Raw genomic sequence first — 22,981 nt, 5'->3', positions numbered from 1 at the left:
AAAAGATGAAAACTTGGCCTCTTACTCTACTCTATGGTCTCTGAAATTCACACTCTTCAGGCCTCTGAGTAGTGAACAGTTCTCTCTTCTTTCTTTAATTTTGTGCAAATCAGGCTTAAAAAGGACTTCCTGATCTCGACGTCACGCTTAGCGTCATTCTCGCGCTTAGCATGAGTAAGTGAATTTGAGCTTAGCGCCAATTTCGCGCTAAGCCTGGAAAGCGAAAGATGACTCGCTTAGCAAGCGGATAACGTGCTAAGCTTGTGCTTGTGTAGCAGATGCCTTTCCAGATTCCCCTTTACTTGCTAAGCGTGCTGGTGCTGGGCTTAGCCGTTGATGCGTGCTAAGCGTATTGAGCTCGCTTAGCGCAATGACTCCTTTGGCACTTCTTCAAAATAGCTCCTTTTTTCCTGAAATTAAAGAAAATTTAACATTAATTCCATGTAAAGAGGCTTCTATTGAGTAGAGATCAAAACAAAGCAATTTTATTTACAATCCTACCAAAAAGAACCATAAATTGGGAGATTTATATACATTTTGGAAAACTTTTCTATACAAAAGTTAGTCGTAAACGACGAGTAACATGCAGCATTAAGGAGGTGTACTAGAGTAAGAAAATCAATTATTCCTTGTGATTATATTGTATATTTGCAAGAATCTGACTATAATATTGGAGCTGAAAATGATCCCGAAAGTTTTTATCAAGCCATGAGTTGTAAAGAGTCAAATTTATGGTATGATGTCGTGAAGGATGAGATGAATCCCATGCAAAGTAATAGAGTTTGGAACCTCATAGAGTTGCCTAATGGGGCAAAGGCAATTGGCTGTAAATGGGTCTTTAAGACCAAAAGGGATTCATTAGGCAACATTGAGAGATACAAGGCAAGACTCGTTGCTAAGGGATTTACTCAAAAAGAAGGAATCAACTACATAAAGACCTTTTCTCCTGTATCTAAGAAAGATTCTCTTCGTATTATCTTGGCATTAGTTGATCATTTTGATCTTGAGTTGAAACAAATGGATGTGAAAACAACCTTTCTTAATGGTGATTTAGAGGAGGAGGTTTATATGAAACAACCCGAAGGCTTCTCCTCTAGTAGTGGTGAGCATTTGGTTTGCAAGCTTAATAAATCTATATAAGGTTTAAAACAAGTCTCCCGTCAGTGGTACCTTAAGTTTCATGGGATAATTTCTTCATTTGGTTTTGATGAAAACCCCATGGACCAATGCATATACCACAAGGTCAGTGAGAATAAAATATGTTTTCTTGTTTTATATGTAGATGAATTTTACTTGCCGCCAATGATCGAGGTTTGCTACATGAGGTGAAACAATTTCTCTCTAAGAATTTTGACATGAAGGATATGGGTGATGCATCTTATATCATCGACATTAAGATTCATAGAGATAAACATCAAGGTATTTTAGGTCTATCACAGGAAACCTATATTAACAAAATTTTAGGAAGATTTCGGATGAAAGATTGTTCACCAAGTGTTGCTCCCATTGTGAAGGGTGATAGGTTTAATTTGAACCAATGCCCAAAGGATGACTTTGAGAGAGAACAAATGAAAAACATTCTTTATGCTTCAGTTGTTGAAGCCTCATGTATGCTCAAGTGTGCACAAGGCCTGACATTGCTTTTGCAATTGGAATGTTAGGAAGATATTAGAGTAATCCATGTATTGATCACTAGAAAGCTACAAAGAAAGTGATGAGGTACCTTCAGGGGACCAAAGATTACATGCTTATGTATAGACAAACATACAATCTATATGTGATTGGTTATTCAAACTCAGACTTTGTTGGCTGTGTTGATTCTCCCAAATCAACATTTGGGTACATTTTCATGATGGCTGGTGGAGCTATTTCATGGAGGAGTGTTAAGCAGACTTTGACTGCTACTTCTACCATGTAAGTTGAGTTTAAGAGTTTCATTTTTAGGCTGAAGATATGGATACTATTTCAAGGCCTTTGAGAATTTTCTGTGATAACTCAATTGTTGTCTTTATGGCTAAGAATAACAAAAGTGAAAGTCGAAGTAAGCATATCGACATTACGTACTTAGCCATTAGAGAAAGAGTAAAAGACAAGAAAGTGGTCATTGAGCATATAAGCATTGAGTTGATGATCGTTAATCCTTTGACTAAGGGCATGCCACCGTTTAAATTCAAGGATCATGTAGAAAGAATGAGACTTCGTTCCATTTTATGATTGTATACATACAAGTTAGAGTTGAAACTTTTATATTATGATATTCTCATATTCAGGTGCACATTGACTTATTTGAGAAAAATTATGTTTTGGACCAAGAATAAACATTGGGTTTATTCATTAAGTTTTATTACCACTTTGAGTATACTGGTTGGGAAATTGACCATATTGTAATATACGGATGATATTACTCGCTTTAAGAGGAATTATCACTATGATTCGTATATTCATTTCTTAAGAAGATTGAGCATTTAATTATTTTAATCAATGAGTCAAAATATTTGGACCAAGTGGGAGAATGTAATAATTTGGTCTGTACGTTTTGGAAAATAAAATGTTCCATCAGTTTTGGAATTGAGAAGTCAAATATTGAATGGATACTAATGGGTGGTAATGACTATTAATGAGTGGTAATGACTACTAAATGTATTCTTGATGGTAGAATGTCTATATATAGCACATATATTTGGTCCCTGAGCTCATATCTTCTAATTTCGTCTGATACACGAGAGAGTGAGAGCTTGGAAGAACCAAAACAAGGCAGCTCTTTCATGGCAATGGCCGGAGGTACATTTTGATTTTTGTTTTTCCGCATTTTGTTAATGACTTGTGTTTCATTTTGTAGTTTGTAACATCATAGGTTAAAAAAAATTTAATCAAACATTAGGTAGTTGCTTCATGAGCCATATATACTATATCGTTTTAACCTTCCAGAAAAGCTAATTTGAATGTAGGAAAAAATAATGGAGGGTGGGAAAGCAATTGTTATAATATTTCTTATAATAAAAAAATGTGATTGAAAAAAATAGACATCATTAAAAGTTATTAGTTAGATTATTTGATAAAGATTAATTATCACTCAAAAGAAATATTAACATTTATTGTTGATATTTTTAGTTCAAAATGTATTTACTTTAGTGATTATGTTATGAGTTCCATTTAACATTATTTTTGCACCAATCTGTAACTAATTTGAAAAATAAAAATGAAAATATTATTACTCAAATTAGTTTCAAGTATGACGACATCTAGGGTCGATCATTATCGTAAGTGGTCTATTATGCACTATTATATACAACTGTTAGATATCTGTGAGATATTACTTGTATGCGTTTGAACTTGATATACTTAGAATGCTCAGATGTGAGAGCTGAGACTCAAATTTAGGCATAGCATACCCTACTCTATCTTTTCTTTGATGGATTCAGCAAGGATGATTGTTGTCAATGATTTATTAGACTATCAGGAAAAAAATGTGGGTTGTTAGCGAGTCAGCCACATGTAGTTAGTACTTAGCATGTAAAGAAAACATTTGGAATGATTAATTTCTTGATTGATTTAGCATATTGTCAAGTTTCAACAGGTCTTTTGTTGTATTACTAAATAGGGACCTAAAAAAGAGGATCCTTCTGTGAATTATGGGTTTCATATTTGCAATTATGAACTTGGGATTATATTTACTTTTCAAATCCATTTGAAAAGATACAAACTTTTGGTTCATGTAACCCCTTAAAATAGTGTTTTCCTTTCCACCCCACAATCTCCTTGCCATTGGTCTCTCCACAGTAGTACCACTTCTGTTGGTCTGGGTTTGAACTTGGAAGTTTCCAATTTTGAACCAATAATGGTGGTGACAATGATGAGTTGGCCTCCATGGCCACCTCTCTCATCTAAGAAATTTGAAGTAGTTTTCATAGTGCGCAGGCTTGAAGGGTCAACAAGTATGGAGAAAGCTGAGGAGAAGTCCAAGGTGGTTGAAATTAAGTGGAAGGAACCACTTTGTTAAATTTATGCTAACAGTCTCCAGTGGGAGTTCCTTGTTAAATTTATAATATCCACTTTGTTTCTTATTTTCTACTATTTATTTATTTCAATTATAATAATATTAGTTCCTTTTTTGGTTGTTACACAACTGGCCATGCATTACGCATATATTGAAATTTCTTCATATATATATATTAAATCTTGGGTTGTCATCATTGGTCTTTTAAGCCGTAACAAGACTACAGTGCCTTTCTTAGTTCTGGAGGTGTTTCATAAATTAAGGTTCTTTGACGGCCATTGGCTATAATTGAACTTTATTTGGGTTGGGGACTAGGATACGCTTGGTAGCTGGTAGAATTAGAACATGAAGGAACCATGGTGAAATGCCCCTTTAGGCATTCCTTGCTTGCACATTTGTCAAGCATGATTTCAGGCTTTTGCTTGAAACCAATCCCTACCTCTGAAATGAATCATCGATAAATTACTCCATCCTTAAATTAAAAAAAGTAACAATATAACTCAAAGGAGTAAATATGTACTAATTACATAACGTAACATAACCTTGTAAACACATGATATATTTATTTCTCAATGTGATTCATAAAAGTCATTAAAGGCATTTTCCAACATAAAACTGAAAAATATATCAGAAGTGCTGGAAAGAGAGGGTCACCTTAAAGTATACGAAGTCAGCTTCTTCCCTTTATGATGCAAAGATATAACAGCACTCGTGAGTTTTAGTGTTTGAAATGGCACTTCCCTTCTCTTTTAATAAGGCACGAGTTTTTAAGACATAAAAAACGGGTGGAAGTTTATCTCATATATATATATACACACTTTCAAATACGTAAGAGACAGAGATTGCAGAAAACTGTGACTGACCCTTTAGAATTTTTATTGCCTTATGAACAGGTTTAGTTTGAATAGAAAATAAGTAATACAAATAATTAAACACAAATGAAAACAGCAATAACTAATAATGATAGTAATTTATTAAATATTAATTTTTTCTTTAATTAAACATTTATGTTTTTATGTTAATTTTATATATTGTATAATGATCTTGTCACCTCTTATTATAATTTAAATTTTTTACCGTGCATGTGTATCTATATTTATATTTATAAGATTCATGTCTCTTGTTGTGTCCTTGTTTATTAGGCAAGCTTTTACTTTTGATTTCTTGGGTGTGAAACTTACCAACACATAAGGGAAGTAATTCCCTTATAAATGCACCTGGACATGAGAATATGCCCTTAAGATAGCTGGCAGAGGAGGGGTTAGTCTTGACTCAAGCTGTCACTAGAAAATCTTGCAGAACAAAAAAGGAGAAAGACATCCTTTAGAATGGAAATGTGATTTAATAGAATTTTCTTGGCAGGAACTTTTTCTGATAAGTTATTGATCTATCTATCACCTATTTATGGCCAAATGACTTAAATGAGCTTGTAGAACATGAAGTAATTTGATGGGCCATGAAGCACATGAAATGTTTTTATTCACACATGGATAAAACAAAATGGAGTATCTTGTGCTATTCCGTTTTGGTTTCACCCTTTTAGTGGAACTAAAATATATATCATTTTTAACCTCATGTCCTACTCCTAAATGTTCCATTCCATTTTACCAAATGCTATCAATTGTCACTGTGTTTGGAAAGACAGTTTTTTATTAGTTGCAATTTTGGTTCTGTTATGAAAAAATATTTATCTTTTAGGATTAATAAAACAATTTGTTATGACAATTCTCTCTTAAAAAATTATTCTGGGATCTGATTCTTGTATTCATTCATGAGCTATTATCTTTCTTGGTTTTGTTTTCTTAGAAAAAGTTCTTGTCCTTCAGTTCAGTATTCTTATCTTTCACTATTTGTTTTTAAAAAAATTATTTTACAGTGTTATTACCAATGCAGTTGCATACTCTTGTATGTTTGACTAGCATTTTACAGCATTTCAACCAAGAATTTTATTTATGCTGAAATTTAATTTAATTTAATTTTTGGAGTAAATAACTAAGATCCAATTCCTCATCTTGCTTTTATATAATAGTTTGAATTTTCTTTACTTTCTTTTGTACTGAATTAGGTATCTAAGCAAGGGCCAAAAACCAGAGCTTCTGTAGCTGGTGTTACATCAATAAACTTAGCTGAATACGCTCCTGCAGCTGTAGATAAAGAGACTGAAATTGTAGTTCCTTTGAATGTCCCTGGCACCAATGATATTACTATTCTCTCATTTTTTGTAAGTTCTTTTTTGCTCCTTCCTTTTCTTTTTATGCTTTGAAATTGATTAGAATATTATAATTGAGTTCGATTTGTATGCACTATCAATGTAAGTTATTGTACACTGTCAACCAATAAGAAGTCGTCGCTGGTATAACTTAGTTAATGTAAAAATCAGCAAACTTATCATACATGATGTTTTGTGATTACATGATAGTGTAAAAACCTTTACACCATTAGTGTATGCACTATTTACTCATTATAATTACTTTTAATGATTCTCTTGCCTAACTGGATTAGATGCACAACCTACTTCCCTGATCCAAAAAGAGAAATTATATGGAACTTCATTTGTGTTTCTTTTCATTTGTCTCTTAGTTTACTGAAACTGGAGGCCCTTCAAGAATATTAGGATGCAGTGCAAAGATCAACTATGTGTGTTCCTTCATCACCCTATTCTGTTGTTGCTCTCGCAATAAATAAAGATGAGTTTACCACACTTAAAGCGGGTCTGAGAAGAGTAAAATTCTTTGCTGATTATGTATCAACTGGAAGAGCCAAGAAGGCAAGCTCCAAAGATGAAGGAAGTGATGGTAGGAGCTCCAACAGAAGTGAAGATTTTGAAAATAGGTATACATCGAACGTGGATTCACTGGATAATGATGCTGCAATTAAGTCAGAGGTGAATGAGGAGGATTCTTGTGTGAGACATTCATTGAGTTATGAGACTCTGGCCTCTGGAAACTATGTAGGAGGATCACCATATTCAGGTTCAACTATTAATGGTAAAGATGAGTGCTGGATCTACTATAGTAGCCAAAAGTCTGATTATGGGGGTGCACATGTTGAGAATTATAATACATGTGATCAGGTTGAGCATCAGAATTCAAAACACCGAATCCTTTCTTGGAGGAAAAGGAAACTTCACTTTAGATCTTCCAAGGTGAAAGGGGAGCTACTTCTGAAAAAACACGGAGAAGAGGGTGGACATGATATTGACTATGATCGTAGGTTGCTGAGCTCTTCTGATGATTACACTAGTGGAAAGGTATATATCATATGTACAACTTGTAGTTTTTCTTCCATTTTTACTTCTGTCTTTGTATTTTAGAACAACCTTTAAAGCAATTTAAGTAAGTGTTCATGGTTCTTGCAGTGGCATAAAATAGAAAATATCATAACTAGTCCATCATTTGTTCCTGAATTTGAGGAAAACAGTTTCACTGTAGGGAGTTGAGAGCAAAAAGAAGTCATTAGCTGCAATGGACAGATGAAGCTCCATAAATATATATTTTATGAACATGCCTGAATCATAGACAATAGAAATTGCCATTGCACTTAGCAAGTATGCAGTTGGATTTAGATGCATTTGACTACCTTCCACTTGAAAGACTTGGCCACCCAATTTTGTGTTTTCTTTCAAGAAAATGAGAAATTTACTGCCTCTGCTACAAAGTGCAAACTCTTTTTTTCCCCACCTTTTTTAAGGTTCTATCTCCTTTCTATACCACCATGCATAACTGTTTTAACTGTCTTTTTACTCAGATACTAGGGAAAGCATCGGGTGGAGGAGTTATACCAGTTAGTGCAGTTCTTGCAGACAAAGATGTGATGATTTGTATACAACCGGGACAGCATGGAAGGTTTCATTTTATTATAAATTTATAATTTATTTTAGTCTGCTCCTTTTGTTTAGCATTTTCTTGTCTGTAGTTGTCAAACTTCTGGATTATGATGGGCATCTGTTTTCATCCTTAAAGCCCTTTATTTGTCAGATCATGTGAAGACACAGAACTCTCCTTTCTGTTGGAACCTGGAATCTTATAGTATATAGTTTGTTTTAGGCTTAAATGCAATTTTGGTCCCTCTATTTTAAAATAGAGATATTTAGTCCCTCTATTATAAAAAAAATTCACAACTTTAGTCCCCTATTTCAAAATAAAAACATTTGGCCGGCCTATTTTATAAAATTTTTAATTTTAGTCAAATTCTCAATTTTGCCTACGTTTTTATTTTATTTTGATGCAATTGAATCCTAGAACTAACATATTCATTCAAGATATCATCAAAAAATTATTTAATTAATTATAATGTAAGAAATAAATGAAACAAAACGTAAATAAAATTGAAGACTGTACCAAAATTGGTAATTTTTTTAAAAAAAATATGAGGATCAAAATTGTGAATTTCCTAAAATAAAAGGACCAAATGTCTTTATTTTCAAATATTGGGACTAAAATTGCAGATTTTTTAAAACAAGGGGACCAAATGTCTCTTTTAAAATGGAAGGATCAAAATTGCGGATTGAGCAAAATAGGGGGACCAAAACTGCATTTAAGCCTTTGTTTTATTTTGGGTAAGGGATGTTACTTCTGTTCAAGTTGATAGGATCATGGGACAAAATTAGACTACTCCATTTGCAAAAGCTATCTGTGAACAGAACCATTTATATTTCCAAAAGAGAAACAATTGACTGAGATGAGAATATTTACTGCACCGTAAATTCCCATAAGTGATTCTTTGGAGTTTGTAGCTGATGATACTTACAAACACTGGCTTGGTCATTCATATTGTACTTATGTGTGCTCATAAGTTCTAATGGTAGGAAGTATCTGAAAATAAAGATAAATATTATTAGAATATTGGGATTATTATTGTGGTAGGATTCTTATATGTTCCTACCTGCTGATAAAAAAAATGTTTCATTGCAAAGTCATTATGGATGTAAGCACCTACGTTCAGGACAGGAACTGTAGCATCACCAGCACATTAAATAGTTAGCTATTTTTATTTCAATACACTTAAAGAAAATATTTGATCCTTCAAGGATGGTAAAATCATTTCCTATTTGATGGAAGGTCTCCAGGCTGACGAACCTATTCAAGAGCCCTCAGTTTTCTTATTAAACTGAATTCTTCGTTTAAGAACTTTCAATTGCTATTTTTTTTTATAAAAAAATTCCATCCTTTGTGTACTCTGGAAATTTTGCTTTTTGTTTTGCATTCATTTCTTGTTTATGTAATTAGCCAATAATTTCATTTAGTACAATACAATTCAATGTTATTAAAGTATGAAAGCTAAGACTAATAATGTTGAAGCTTTCTTCTTCTCTGTTATTGTTCACAGTACCTTCGGTGGAAATCCACTGGCCAGTGCAGTTGCAATTGCCTCACTAGAAGTGATAAAAAATGAGAGACTCGTTGAGAGGTATCAAATGCATTGCCAAATCTTATATTGCCAATACATACTTATTATAATGCATACTTGAATAGTTCAATCCAAGTCTTGACAAGTATATTTTATTCAATTCATCAAGCATCATCAGCATCTGAAATAAAAGCTTCAAAACTAAGGCCTGGGTTCTGGGAGTTAATAACTGTATTAAATATAATGTTATTCTTATATTGGGATAAATTTGTTTATTGATGATTGAGAATTTGTCTCCATGCTTCTTGTGTTTTTCAGAGAATTTTACAAATAAATCTCAGTAGCTTAGATCAAATCCTGTTGTGTATTTTTTTTTTGGTGGGGTCATGAAATCCTATCATGTCTAAAATATCGTTTTAGGATGTTTTGTGTTAAGGACTTCTATTCATCATATATCTTAAATATTTGCACTTCCAATAGTACCTATTTTTATTTCAGATCCTATTCCTCACCCTTCCCGAAAAAGTAACCACAACTCTTTAGACCTGGCTTAATATTTGTATTTTCAGTCTGTGTATTGTCTAATTTTGCCCCATTTACTAGTTTCAGACCATGTTTACAAAGCTTCACGAGAACATGGTATTATAATTTTATTTTGAATCACATGAGTTACAACTGTGTCTGCGTGCAAAAAAGATTGAATGTTCCTTGAAGATACTAAATAATACAAGTTTTGGAGATCCTGAGGTACTTATTTGCTAACAAAATTTAAATGTAGGGAATTAATAATTCTTTCTAAGCCCTTTAACTTTCTACTCAGTCCCCCCTCCTCCCTTCAGAACTTGAGTTACAAAGCTTATGTTCATCAATTTATGTTCTAAAATTTTTTATTTGGCTTTTTACTAGTATTGAGTGTTTTTCCAGCTGTGTTGACTTGAATCCATTCAAACTTTAAATTTCCAAGTTTCAGTAAATGCTTTATTAATTTGGTTCATTTATTTTTTGAGTTAATATTATTCCAATTTTTATTTTCATGCAACTTAAATTTCAATACATGTATAATAATTGATATATCATGAATTTCAAACGATATGTGAATAAGACTTCTGCTATTTGCCTGCAACACTATCTGTTATATGATATACTGGGTTATTGGTTTGTCATTTTGCGTGATATGCCATTGATAACACTTGTATTGCTGGAACCTGTCTTCTTTTGGCATCTCTAGATCAAAGAGATCCCATTGTCTGTCTAGTCTGATTGTGAGGTCCTGTTGTGGTGTTGCTGGCCTTCTTTCTATGTTATGCTGCTTCTGTTCTTTTCACAACTGAAATGCACGACACTTTTACCTTGTTTTGCATGGCTCCTTGTCTGGTTGGATTGCCCTCTGAAATTTTTTATGTGAGTGAACTATTATTGATCATAAAAAGAAATGACATCAATGATCTATGGCTTTAGTAGTAACATTAAGATTTATGTCTTTAGTAGTAACAGTTACTTATCAATCTGAGGCTTTTGATTGCTTTTTGGGTTTGTCAGGCCGATAAGCTTATGTCCCCAGAGTTTCAACCTTCTATAGAGCAGCTGATTCATTTTCTTCCTACAACTCGTCAAATCTTGATGTTTTCAGCAACATTTCCTGTTACTGTAAAGGATTTCAAGGATAGGTATCTTCAAAATTTATAGTGGAAATATGAAGAGCTTGACTTGTTGCCTTTGCTTGTATAAAAGTAAAATAGAAATATATTCTTATTTCCTCATTGGTAGTATTTAAGTATGACTACTGGTTATTCTTTTCATGGAACAGAAATTTTTTGAAGCCCGTTGAAGGCATGGGATTTGAGGATCTCTCTAAATATGGGTCATAACACATATCGGAAGATTATTTTAGTGATTATGTGGGGAATTCAGAATTATCCAAAAACCATATTTAAATGTCAAACCAGACACTGCATTCAAAGACGGTTATTCCATAATAACCGTCTTTGAATGTCGAATCAGACACTGCATTCAAAGACGATTATTTCATAATAACCGTCTTTGATGTAATAACCGTCTTTGAATGTTGAAGCAGACACTGCATTCAAAGACGGTTATTACGTAATAACCGTCTTTGAATTGTTCTAACTTTCAAAAACGGTTATTATAATAATCATCGTAAAAATCAGTTGCGTTACAACAACGATTTACAACCGTCGTTAAAAGCACTTAATAACCGTCGTAAAAAGCCATTTTTCTAATAGTGACTATTATATACAACTGTTAGATTAATCTAAGGCCTACAATATTTTTATACGCCTCCCACATAAGATATTTTCCTTCTTAACTTTCCCTCCTATTAGTGAATCAATTCAACACCTCTCTCAACAACTCTAGTGACATAAGATCTTTTTCCTCTTAATTTTCCCTCCTCTTTGTCAATGCATTCACCACCTCTCTCAACAACTCTGGTGACACCTCTCGGGAATGCTTGCACCCCTTCCGACGACACCTCTAAGGACCACTTCCATCACCATCATTCCCATAAAACTCACATCATCCTCGAATAATTTTTGTCAAGACACATGTAAATCAAAATTCATTAATATGTTACCCTTAATCAAAACAATAATTAACACAATAAAGAAAGGAAAAAGAGTTTCATTTTAGGATCTCAAAAGAAGAGCAAAAACCCATTCTTAGAATCGTTATCACATAACAAAATCCTCACTTTGCTTCTCCTCCCTGACGATACCGTTGCTGCCGTCGTTGGTTTCCCTCCGCGCTGTCGTAAGTCACCGAGGAAGGATCTGCAGCAAGATCATCAACTTCGTCATTAACCTGGAAGTCAAATACAACGTCATGCATACATGGAAGTTCAGGTCGTGCTCCATGAACAGCGCCTCCGCCAGCATCAACGCACTTATAATTTTGGTAATTTTGTAATATTCTCTAATTATCACTTTATTATTCTTTATGTGCATTTATGATTTTAGCAACGACGGGTCAGTTTGTTTAAATTTTTTTTAAAAAAAGTTTTAAATAAGTGTTTTTTTTAAGTATCATTTTAATAAACAAATAGAATTTGTTTCTTAAAATAAATGAAAAATATTTTTTAAAACAAAAATAATTTAGAGAAACACATTGTTTATTCAAATAAATAAAAATATTTTTTAAAACAAATAATTTAGACAACCACATCATAAATTCATAAAATTATTCATTTTGTTAAAAAAATCACTTATTTTTTTTTAAAAAAAAACTTAAACAAACTATCTTCAAAATTAACCTTCCGTTGTGGATTGTTTATGTTTTACGTTTTTTCTTTATAACATTGACTTGGACGTCAGGAGATCCTAAAATTGTTGCTTCCAAAATCAAATTCCCTTTTTCTAAAAGAGGAAAATCACTCTAACGCTCACTCAAGATTTCATGCTAACTTAATTAAGGATATTTTACATTAAAAAATGCTTAACAAGATAAGTTATTTTTTATAATTGAACTTTCCCGTCAGTAAAAAAAAAATTGAACTATTCCAGACAAGATATTTATACCCAATTACATGTAATTATGTAAATATTATCTCAATTGAATAAAACAAGATTAAATTGCGTAACATTAAATAAATATAATAACTTGTGTATATCTTTGATTTCGTAGCATCGTAATTATATCTTAAGCTCTCCCCTGATACCCACCATGATACCCCAAGGTTTTGTTTCCTCACAAGCTTGGTCCTTCGGATAGGCTGTGAGAATAATTTTCATTTGAGACTTGGTCATATTTAAAACTCATCATCCCTCCATAAGAGTATATACTCTCGAACCGAACTCAGATCCTCCCCCAACAAACTCAGCATATGTAGACAATTAAGCTACACTCATTGGGTATAACTTGTGTATATCTACAACACACTTTTTTTACTGCATACACACCTAAATATTATCAATAAAATAATATTAAATTTAGTTATATTTTTTAAAAAATTTAAATGAGTTCCTTTATTATATTTCATAAAATAATAGATATGTTTAGACAAATTCATTTCTTACTAAAGCATTTTAAACAAAATTCACATCAAAAGCATTAACTATAAGCTTTTCTTAAAGCTACTTATTTAACATTATATGAAATAGCTCCTACAAAACAAAGAAAACTTGCTATATTGAATATTAGATTCAAACAACAATTATCGTAAAAAAAAAAATCAAACAATTATGCATAAATAACCACTAATACAAAAATAGTTGACAACTTTAGAAAGCAAATCCAGACTGGTAGGCTCAGATCTCAAACCGTTTTCACCCCAAGCAAGCAGCATCAGTACATAAGATTTTTAAATCAACATGAGCATATTAATAAACAAAAGAAAATGTTATACTCACACCAAGTCATTCAAATGGCCACCCAGAATACCCAGCATGATGATGATGGCTATTCTCAGGGATAGTTGGTGTTGGTGTGCTGCTTCCTGTTGCTTCATCATTACTGCTAGAATGAGAAGAACGAAAAGGCCACAAAAAGGAAAATGGATTTCTCCTTCCATGGCTCTCCCTACCACTACTACTTACCCTTGCACTTCTACTTCTACCATTGGCGCCACCGTTACTACTACTCAATCCTTGTGGCGGCAGTTCTTGGCGGCAAACGGGGCAGGAGTTATGCTGCACCAACCATGGAACAATACAATCTGAGTGATATAAATGGTTGCATGGCATTTGTCTTGCTTTGGATCCCAGTTCAAATTTATCTTTGCACACCGGACAATGCGAATCTGATCGAAGATGCCTCTGCACGATCTTGATGGTAGGCATTGCATCGATCGAGGACCTTGATGCCGGCAGGGGACCTTGCCTGTTGTTAGCTGAAAGCTGTTCAAACAGTTCTTCTAGTCCAGGACCGATAAAATAATCGCCTGTGTTACCCTGTGTCAGACCGATTCCTGGAGCCCCATTAAATAGAGCTTCAAAGCCACCATGTCTGGACAATCTAAAAGGTATGTGGCCACCAAAGATCAACAGAGGAGCAAAACTTGCACTGTGTTCAGGATTTGAATCTGTTCGCACCCTGATGTCATGGCTTCGCCCCCTATCTGCCATTTGATGCCTCATAAAGGCAGAGAATGTTTCCATTAGTCCAAGCCTTTGATCTCGTTCTTCATTGTTGTCCATTCCAAAGAGGTCAAAAGGATTAACATGGACAATATCATTAAGTTCATGAACAAATCCCAAATTACAGCTAGGACAAACCACATCTCGCCGCCCCAGCCGAACTGGCCTCCTGCAACTATAACACCAATGAGTGTTCCTACTGTTTGACATCCTCTTGTTTACGTCCTTGGTGGTCTCAAACAACTAATCACAAGGCTCCTTCTCCACACCACACTATCTTTAACTGTCACAACAGCATGATGACTTATATACTGCAAAAGAAATTTGATAACAGTCAAGGAACATTGGATATCACTCAGATTTAGATATTAAACACCACCATCACCACCACCAACAAAAGCCTTATCCTACTACATAAGATCGGTCACATGGATCACACAACACCATTTGGCTTGGTTAAATTTAGAGATTAAACACCAATTGAACTAAATGCTATGCTGCTCTGCACACCAAATACTATTCAAATTGTCAGTATGAAGAATTAATCACTTACAAGCATCAATACTTATATAAGAGGCATCTATAAAATTTATCACTGATTTGTAACTCTTAAGCAAACATTCTAAAATGCCAGGGGATTCACATAAGAGAACAAAAAAAAGTATATATTGATTCACACATTTCACCTAAAACCTTCCATGTTGTTTATTTCCATGGTAATAAGTAATCATCAATCTTCCACTTAAGATTCCCAAAATTTAAGAAGACTTACACACTACTATGCTTCCTGTCTCAGTCCCACAATAAAGTTATTCATTTTGACTTACAATCTAAGAAGCAAAGACGACGGACACAGCACAAGCAGAAACAACTCCATTATCAGATTCAAAAGTAATAAAAAAATTGGCATCTTAATTATGCATAGTTATTAAATTACATGCAATCTAAGATCAAAAGGAATACATACCATTTCTGTTAAAAACTAAAACATCACATAATAAGATGATTTTAATTGTAAGAAAAAACATTACTGAAAAATCAGTGATTTATGTAAAGTTACATGCAAAGTCATGAGAATGCGTTGTTGTTAATAAGAAACAATTCTGGAAAGTTCCCCAGATTCGATTGTTTTTCCCCACTTGCCAAGATTTTAAATGTGTCTATTTAATTATTTTACACTCTTAAGAATAATTATAAAAAAAAATTACGGATTTAGGTTGAGGGGATAATCTTGTTTTGCTATCTTCAAATGTTGGAAGAAAAAAAAAACTTAAAAACAAGTGAAGAAAGTAATAGATCTTTAGCATCTTCTCGAGAAATGGAGGAATCAAGTGTGAACGCACCAGTTTCTGGAAGCTTCTTCCAAACCCATCATCCCTCCGAATCCCAGAATAGCTAATTAATGAGAATAAAAAGACAAATAAAATAAAGATGCGGCTTTTGGGGGAAAAAACAGCGTACCACACTGGAATATGTGGATCGAAAAGGACGTGTTGCTTAGAGCGACGCAAAGGGCAATGGTGAATGGTGAGTGAGTGAGACTGAGAGTGAAGATGGAAGAGAAAAGTGAGGGCAAGCTCTCCGACCCTAACCACTGGATGATGGCATGAGGCAGGGAAAGACGATTATTGACGAGGAACCGACATCCAGCTTAGCTGGCACCGCATGCTTCATTTCCTCTACAGTTCTACTTCCTCTCCATAGTGTGATTGGGTTCTATATGTTATTTTTAAAATATTAAAAAATTGAGTAAATTATACGTTTGAAGGAGGTATCTTTTTACGAGACAATCATCGATAAAATCATAATGGGCAACAAAGTTGTCCAAAGCTCTCCCTCTAACCTTTAATTAATTTGAAAGTTAAAATAACCTTACGTTAGTTTATTCATACATTTTATAATTCAATAGATTATATTAATTATACATTAGATATATGAAAGGATAAAATTTATATTCTCCTATGAGAGTTGGAGTTTAACTTGAATAATCAATATGATAAATGCATGCATGCCTATTATCGAAATGAAATTCTAATTCTATTTGGAGAAAACATTAGCAAACGTACTTAAGTAACTGTATCTAAGTATTTTTCTACGTAAAATTACACAAACTCTTATTGCTTTTATCTACTCTTACACTAATCTCCTTATTTTTAAAAGTATATATTAATACATTTATAAATTATATCAACCCACTCACTTGTTTGAAAAACATTATATTCTACTCTTTATAATGAATAAAGATGGGTATGTAGGTCAATGATTGTGGACGTCCCATTAAGTGTAACATCTCAATTTTTCATGTGTCTATGATAGATAGTGTTATTGTTTTGTCGTGTGACTGGAAAGTGTTTTTAGACTGTTGAAATGATAAAAAATGAGATGTTACCATAGGATACCTAGACATGGTTAAACTCTTAAGTTTTTAAGCTAAAGTCTAGAAAGAATAAAGATAATTCAGAGAAAATTTTCTAGTCAAATAATGGTCAACTTACTAATGACCTAGATGATAATAATTGGGTTTTGGTTTAGAAATAGAAATTAGAAGCTTGAAAGAAAATTAGTAATTAATGTAAGTAAAGTTAGAAATTAAGTGGGAATAAAGGTTGATTAAAGGTGATCTAGATTCCATAGAATTAGAAAAAGAGTAATTGAGTCATAAGAAAGTGGAGGGCATTTTCATAAATGACTATATAACTAGTTTAAAAATAAAATTTTATTTTAACTAGTTGGTGACTAATTAAAGTGTCTAATTATATGATATAGAATAATTAAAATAAGTTAAAGTTGTAACACTCTAAAAATTACAACTTAGACTGACAAAGAAAACTCTATGTTGTGTCGTTTGTGCATGTATGAATTTAATCTCAGTAGATATATGTTCTTAATCATAAAATTTCGTGTTATGTATGTGTGTGTGTGTGTGCGTGCTATTGATTTATTAAAGCTTGACAAAGAAATAAAAATTATCTAAGCTAGATTTCCGTCTGCGCAAGAGTTGCAATTTGCATTGAGTCATAGTGTAATTTGTCTCTGTGTGAGTGAACTCTATGCAAGGTTCACTCTGAGTACACATATCCCAAGGGAGGTTAGCACACTAATCTAGGAAGTTAACACACTAATCCAAAAGATTAGGATAAGGATTAGGCCTTGTAATTCCATTGGTCCAACCATTTCACCTACAATAAGTGTTGCTTTTTTAAAAGCCAAAGCTTAGGCCAACTCTCCCATTTTGTTGAAGCTTTTGGAGAAAGAGGAGACCATATTTTTCTTCTTCTTCCAAGTTTTACCAAGTTTTCTTGAGCCCTTCTTCCATCAAGCTTAGGTAAGTGACCTCCATTTTCAACTCTAAACTTGATTTTCACTTCATTTTCTTGCTCTATTCTCACTTGTAGTTTCAAAATCTTATTTTTCACTCTTGAAGGTTGGAAACTTGAATCTGAACTCCCACTTTTTTCCTTCTAAATTTTGTTGAGTCTACAAGGGATAAGGGGAGTCTCTCCAATTATTGAACCATATGCTTGTTGTTGAACTTCCTTGAACATGTTGATTTGAAATTTTCGAGCTTGCTGTCATGTCCTGAATATGTGTGATGAGTTTTTTTCCTTGATGTTTTGATACCAAAAATGAGTTCTTTTCATGTTAAAATATAGAGTTAGCCTAAAATTTCACCCAAATCGGAGATTCCTAGCAAAAGTTACAAATAAATCAAGTTTAAGGACCTTTAGCAAAATGAAAAATCTGTCACGAATTTGGACTGAGAGTTACAGGAGTATGGACTATTTTTATCAAAGTTTTGACCTCAAAAATGAATTTGCTAGATTTGAAAATGTAGGGTAGAATATAAGATAAGTGAAAATCCGACTCCCAGAGCATTGAGAGCACTAAAAATTAGGAACAAAACTTTGCAAAACCGAGCGACAAGGTGATTTTAGACAGTAGATAGCTTAACTTCAGAATCCATGCCTCCATATAAATCATCTTAGAATTATTTATTTTCATTAACTGCTGATTTAGTTTCTATTATATGGCTCTATCTGCAAGATCTGATGACTAATATATATTCTGAAATTGTAATGATTCTCTACTGATAAAATTACTAAAATGTTTTTGCATGTAGTATTTTATTATGATTATTGAATGATAATTTCAACCCTCACAAAATTGTTAGTTATGTTTATTTAGATAGCCATAATTGCAGTTGTTATGATGTTCAATTATTTTGTGTGACAAGTGGTTTTACCACTTAAGGGACCACAACTGGTTCCCTAAGAGTAGTATGTAGGCCTGAGCCTCGTCTCTCTTTCTTGTTTGTTTGTACGCGTATGTTGATGCACGTGGCACAAGGGCTACACATGCGATGCAATGACAACAATCAAGAGGATTGGATAGAGATTAAGGAACCATTGGTTCTATTTCCTTCTATGAGAAGGTGAGGTTATGTTGAGGAAGTGGATGATGGACAAAGATACACCGGGGTATAATGGATAGAGAGGTTCAAGGAACCTAAGGAAATTAATGAGTGGTGACTACTCGGTATTTGGTGCAATCATTTGGCGAGGGTAACTCACAGACCTCACTTTGCTACTCCTAACAGACTCTGGGACTATACTTTTTGAGTTGGGAGATGAAGGGTTGGTGTACAATGTATCCGTATGTAGTGATTGCTCCCGACTATCATCCACATGATTTTGTAAGACCATCAAGACCTAGGAGGATTGGTGGCAGTGATTGGGCCCTGTAGTGAAATAAGTGTGATAGTTATGCGCTTAGGATGCGAGAGTGTTGTTTGTTTAGATAACCACATGCAGTGGTTATGTAGATTGTATGTTCTAATTTTGTTTTACTATTGCCTTCTGTTTGTGGCATTGGAGGAGCGAAGGACTCACCCCTACAACCAACACCTTTTAGGTACTAATGATGCCGAGTACACCAAGGTGTATGTGGGCTCAGTGTAGCTGACAAAGAGAATGGGTATGGCCCTGCAACGTAACTCAGACTACACGTTACACCTGCCATACTTGAGTCCATGTAGTGCCAGCAGATAGATTAGATATAGTGTGCATTGAGTACACCCAGTGAAGGATACAGAGGACTGAGGTAACCACTCAAATGTGTCATCCGAGGAGATGGAGGAGTACCAGGAACTACCGAGGCAGTTGGAATTGACGTTTGAGGAGAAGAGTGACGATCCTTCGAAGACACGTCTTAGTTAGTTTTGTACTTTTAGTGTAATAAGTGGTCTGCTTTGGTCCTAGTTTCTTTATAGTTTTGATGTATTTTGAGAGATATTTTCTCCACATACATGTATTTTGTTGTAGTAGGGATGAAAAATGTATTTTGTTTATCATCACACTATTATGGACTGTATCTGTATATTTCTTTTTGACACTACAAGTTTTATTTTATGTATGGAAATTGAATTACTCTACATTTGCATTTATTTTAATTCGATGCAACTATTTAGCATTTTCCTACTATTGCATTTTGTTTTAAATTTTTTTATAAAAAGATGTTTTTATTATTTATAAGTAGCGGTAAAAAAAAGTGACGCATATTTCTAAAATGAATTAAATTAAAGTGTTTCAAATAATATTTTCAATTTGAAATTTGAGGTGTTACATTAAACCCACAGACTGCACAGATAACAGGCCTCTTTTTTTTTTTTTTTAACCCACGAAGCTATAGCAAATTTTGGGCATAGTCCGTGAAACTCAAGGGCAAGTCCGCTGACTTTGATTTTTTTTTTATATGAGCATACTTTGATCTTTAATTTAGAAGGCTTGATGTTGAATTATAAATGGTATATGTTAGTTACATATGTTAAGACTTTGATATTTTAAATGTTGCTATAGTTTAGTTACAAAATAAAAATATTGTTAAGACAAGTTCAAAATTTAAACATGTTGAAATAATTCAATAATTAGAGTTAAATGTTTAATATTTAATTTAATTCAATGCTTATATTTATATTTTTTTATTCATTTCCTTTCTCACATTTTCTTAGCTTAAAAATGAAAGGAAAAAATATATTTTAATTTAAATAAATTTTTTTAAGTTTTTTATTTTCATTTGAGTCTACGAACCCATCCGTTTATTCGCGGGTTCATGGACCGTATTGTTGGATCGAGTGGCCTCAGAATAATTAAGAAGGGGGATTGAATTAATTATTCCTAAACCTCTACTAATTAAAAAAATTACTCTTTTTAAGGCTTTTACTAAATTGTTAAGAGAATGAGGAGTAGAAGAGAAACTTAACAGAAAGTAAAAGCGGAAATTAAATGCACAACGGAAAGTAAAAGAGTAGGGAAGAAGGAAACAAACACACAAGAGTTTTTATATTGGTTCGGCAACAACCCGTGCCTACATCCAGTCCCCAAGCAACCTGCGGTCCTTGAGATTTCTTTCAACCTTGTAAAAATCCTTTTTCAAGCAAAGATCCACAAGGGATGTACCCTCCCTTGTTCTCTTTGAACCTAGTGGATGTACCCTCCACTAGAACTGATCCACAAGAGATGTACCTTCTCTTGTTCTCAGTCAAACCCAAGTAGATGTATCCTCTACTTGTACCACAAAGGATGTACCCTCCAATGTGTTAAGACAAAGATCTTAGGCAGTTAAACCTTTGATACTTTGTGAATGGGGATACAAAAGAATTCTCAGGCGGTTAGTCCTTTGAACACTTTTGTATTAGGGAAAGGGAAGAATCAAAAGAATTCTCAGACTGTGTCGTTTTGAATTCTTTGACAAGGGAGAAGGGAGACACAAAAGAATTCAGGCGGTTAGTCCTTCGTTCTTTTGGAAAAGGGAGAAGAGAGACACAAAAAGAATTCAGGCGATTAGTCCTTGGCGAATTCTTTTTGGCAAAGGGAGAAGAGAATGAAAAAGATGAATAACATAAGTTTTTGAACAAAGAACTTTTCTTGGAAGAGAAAGTTTTGAACAAAAACTTTTAGAAAGATGAAGAGAAGATGAAACAGAAAAACTGTTGAAAGAGATGAAAGAAAATATTCAAAGATGATTGAAAGAAATGATTGAGATGAATTAAATTGTTTCATGCCAAGGTCGCATATTTATAGTTTCTTGATGACTCAAGTCAAAACTTGTAACTCTTGGCAATTCCTTTAAAAACTAATCACTTTAAAAGATATGACTTTTGAAAGAATCTTCAGAAACAAGTCACTTGAAGAAATGTGACTTTTGGAAATGAATTTTTCGAAAACAGTCACTGGTAATCGATTACCATAAAGGTGTAATCGATTACACATCAACAGATGTGACTCTTCATTTTGAATTTTGAAAATCTTAACATTTTAAAACCACTGGTAATCGATTACTATAATATGGTAATCGATTACTAGAGAGTAAAACTCTTTGGTAATGATTTTGTGAAAACTTCATGTGCTACTCAATGTTTTGAAAAAAATTTTAATACTTATCTTGATTGAGTCTTCTCTTGATTCTTGAATCTTGAGTCTTGAGTCTTGAGTCTTGAATCTTGATCTTGGTTATTCTTGATTCTTGAAACTTGATTCTTGAATCTTGAATCTTGAATCTTGAAACTTGAAACTTGAAACTTGATTCTTGAATATTTGCTTGAAACTTTGCTTAACTCTTGATTCTTTGGCATCATCAAAACATCTTTGAATCAATCTTGATTCATCATGAAGCTTTGCTTCTACACGTATAAGGACCAAAAAAATAAGAGTTTTTATTTAGCGGATTGGTTTTGATTGACCCGCATAAAATACAAGCTTCACGAGTTGGGCCTTTAATGGCTTGAAAATGTTTGTATATCCACACCTAATAATGACCTTTATTGTAAATGTTAAAAAAAAACATAAAAAATATATGTGTAATTTCACAATGTTGTAGGGTTAGTTAGTGTAACTTACTTTAGAAAATTATCAATGGAAACAAAGGGCTTGTAATTTTTTTATCAAATAATGAAAAAAATATCGTGCTACTAACAATATGAATTCTTTTATAATATCATCCAATTACAAACATTCATATAAGGTAACTTTATCTACTTTCGCAATAACCATCTTAAAGGTTATACAAAGGATTAATTCTGATATGTTAAACCAAAAGTTAAATTATCACTTAAGAAGAATCAAGACTCCTAATTATTTTGATTAGATGCAAATAAATACATGTGGCAAAAAAAACATCTAATGCATGATCTAATCATAGCCTACTATTGTGTGTTTGATTCTTTAGGCATTTAAGATAAGAATTTAAGAAGATCATTAATTTCTCTATGTCTAAAATTATATTTGCAGAAACATTCTCCTAGGATCTGACACAGTCTTATGAAGAATAAATGAATTCCAAGATCTGAAAGTGTTGATTGATCATCATCAAAAGATGCGCTTTGGTGTGTAGACTTGCTCTGACGAATGTAAAGTGACTTTTTACTGAAGTACTCAACACGATAACCTATAAGAATGGACTCTCTACATCAATAAGGGACATGCATTTAATGCAAGCATTAAATGCTCCCTAACGACCACTTTCATCATATGAAGATCAAGTGAAGAAT

The 22,981-nt window shown here is 33.3% G+C and overlaps 1 protein-coding gene and 1 long non-coding RNA gene across 9 annotated transcripts; one reads left to right on the top strand and one right to left on the bottom strand.

Annotated features, from left to right (window-relative positions):
* Window positions 1-11,972: 11,972 nt before the first annotated feature.
* LOC100787242 (probable E3 ubiquitin-protein ligase RHC1A) lies at window positions 11,973-16,133 on the bottom strand. Of its 8 annotated transcripts, none has more exons than XM_041005651.1 (3): window positions 15,780-16,133; window positions 13,711-14,747; window positions 11,973-12,166 (listed from the first exon to the last, which is right to left on the bottom strand). In XM_041005651.1, the coding sequence occupies exon 2, from the start codon at window positions 14,644-14,646 to the stop codon at window positions 13,717-13,719; it is 930 nt and encodes a 309-aa protein (XP_040861585.1). In that variant the 5' UTR covers window positions 14,647-14,747; window positions 15,780-16,133; the 3' UTR covers window positions 11,973-12,166; window positions 13,711-13,716. The 8 variants fall into 8 exon arrangements, with proteins under 8 accessions (XP_040861585.1, XP_040861583.1, XP_040861584.1 ...); XM_041005649.1 differs by having other exon boundaries at window positions 11,973-12,135; XM_041005650.1 differs by lacking the exon at window positions 11,973-12,166 and adding an exon at window positions 12,877-13,248.
* A 129-nt stretch (window positions 16,134-16,262) lies between these two features.
* LOC121172863 (uncharacterized) lies at window positions 16,263-19,844 on the top strand. The gene is made up of 2 exons (XR_005886570.1): window positions 16,263-17,761; window positions 19,348-19,844. It is a non-coding gene; the product is annotated as an uncharacterized lncRNA (long non-coding RNA).
* The last annotated feature ends 3,137 nt before the right edge of the window (window positions 19,845-22,981 follow it).

The sequence above is a fragment of the Glycine max genome, chromosome 10 (genome assembly GCF_000004515.6).
Source record: "Glycine max cultivar Williams 82 chromosome 10, Glycine_max_v4.0, whole genome shotgun sequence".
Lineage (NCBI taxonomy): Eukaryota > Viridiplantae > Streptophyta > Magnoliopsida > Fabales > Fabaceae > Glycine > Glycine max.
This window is presented reverse-complemented; position numbering and strand designations above follow the sequence as displayed.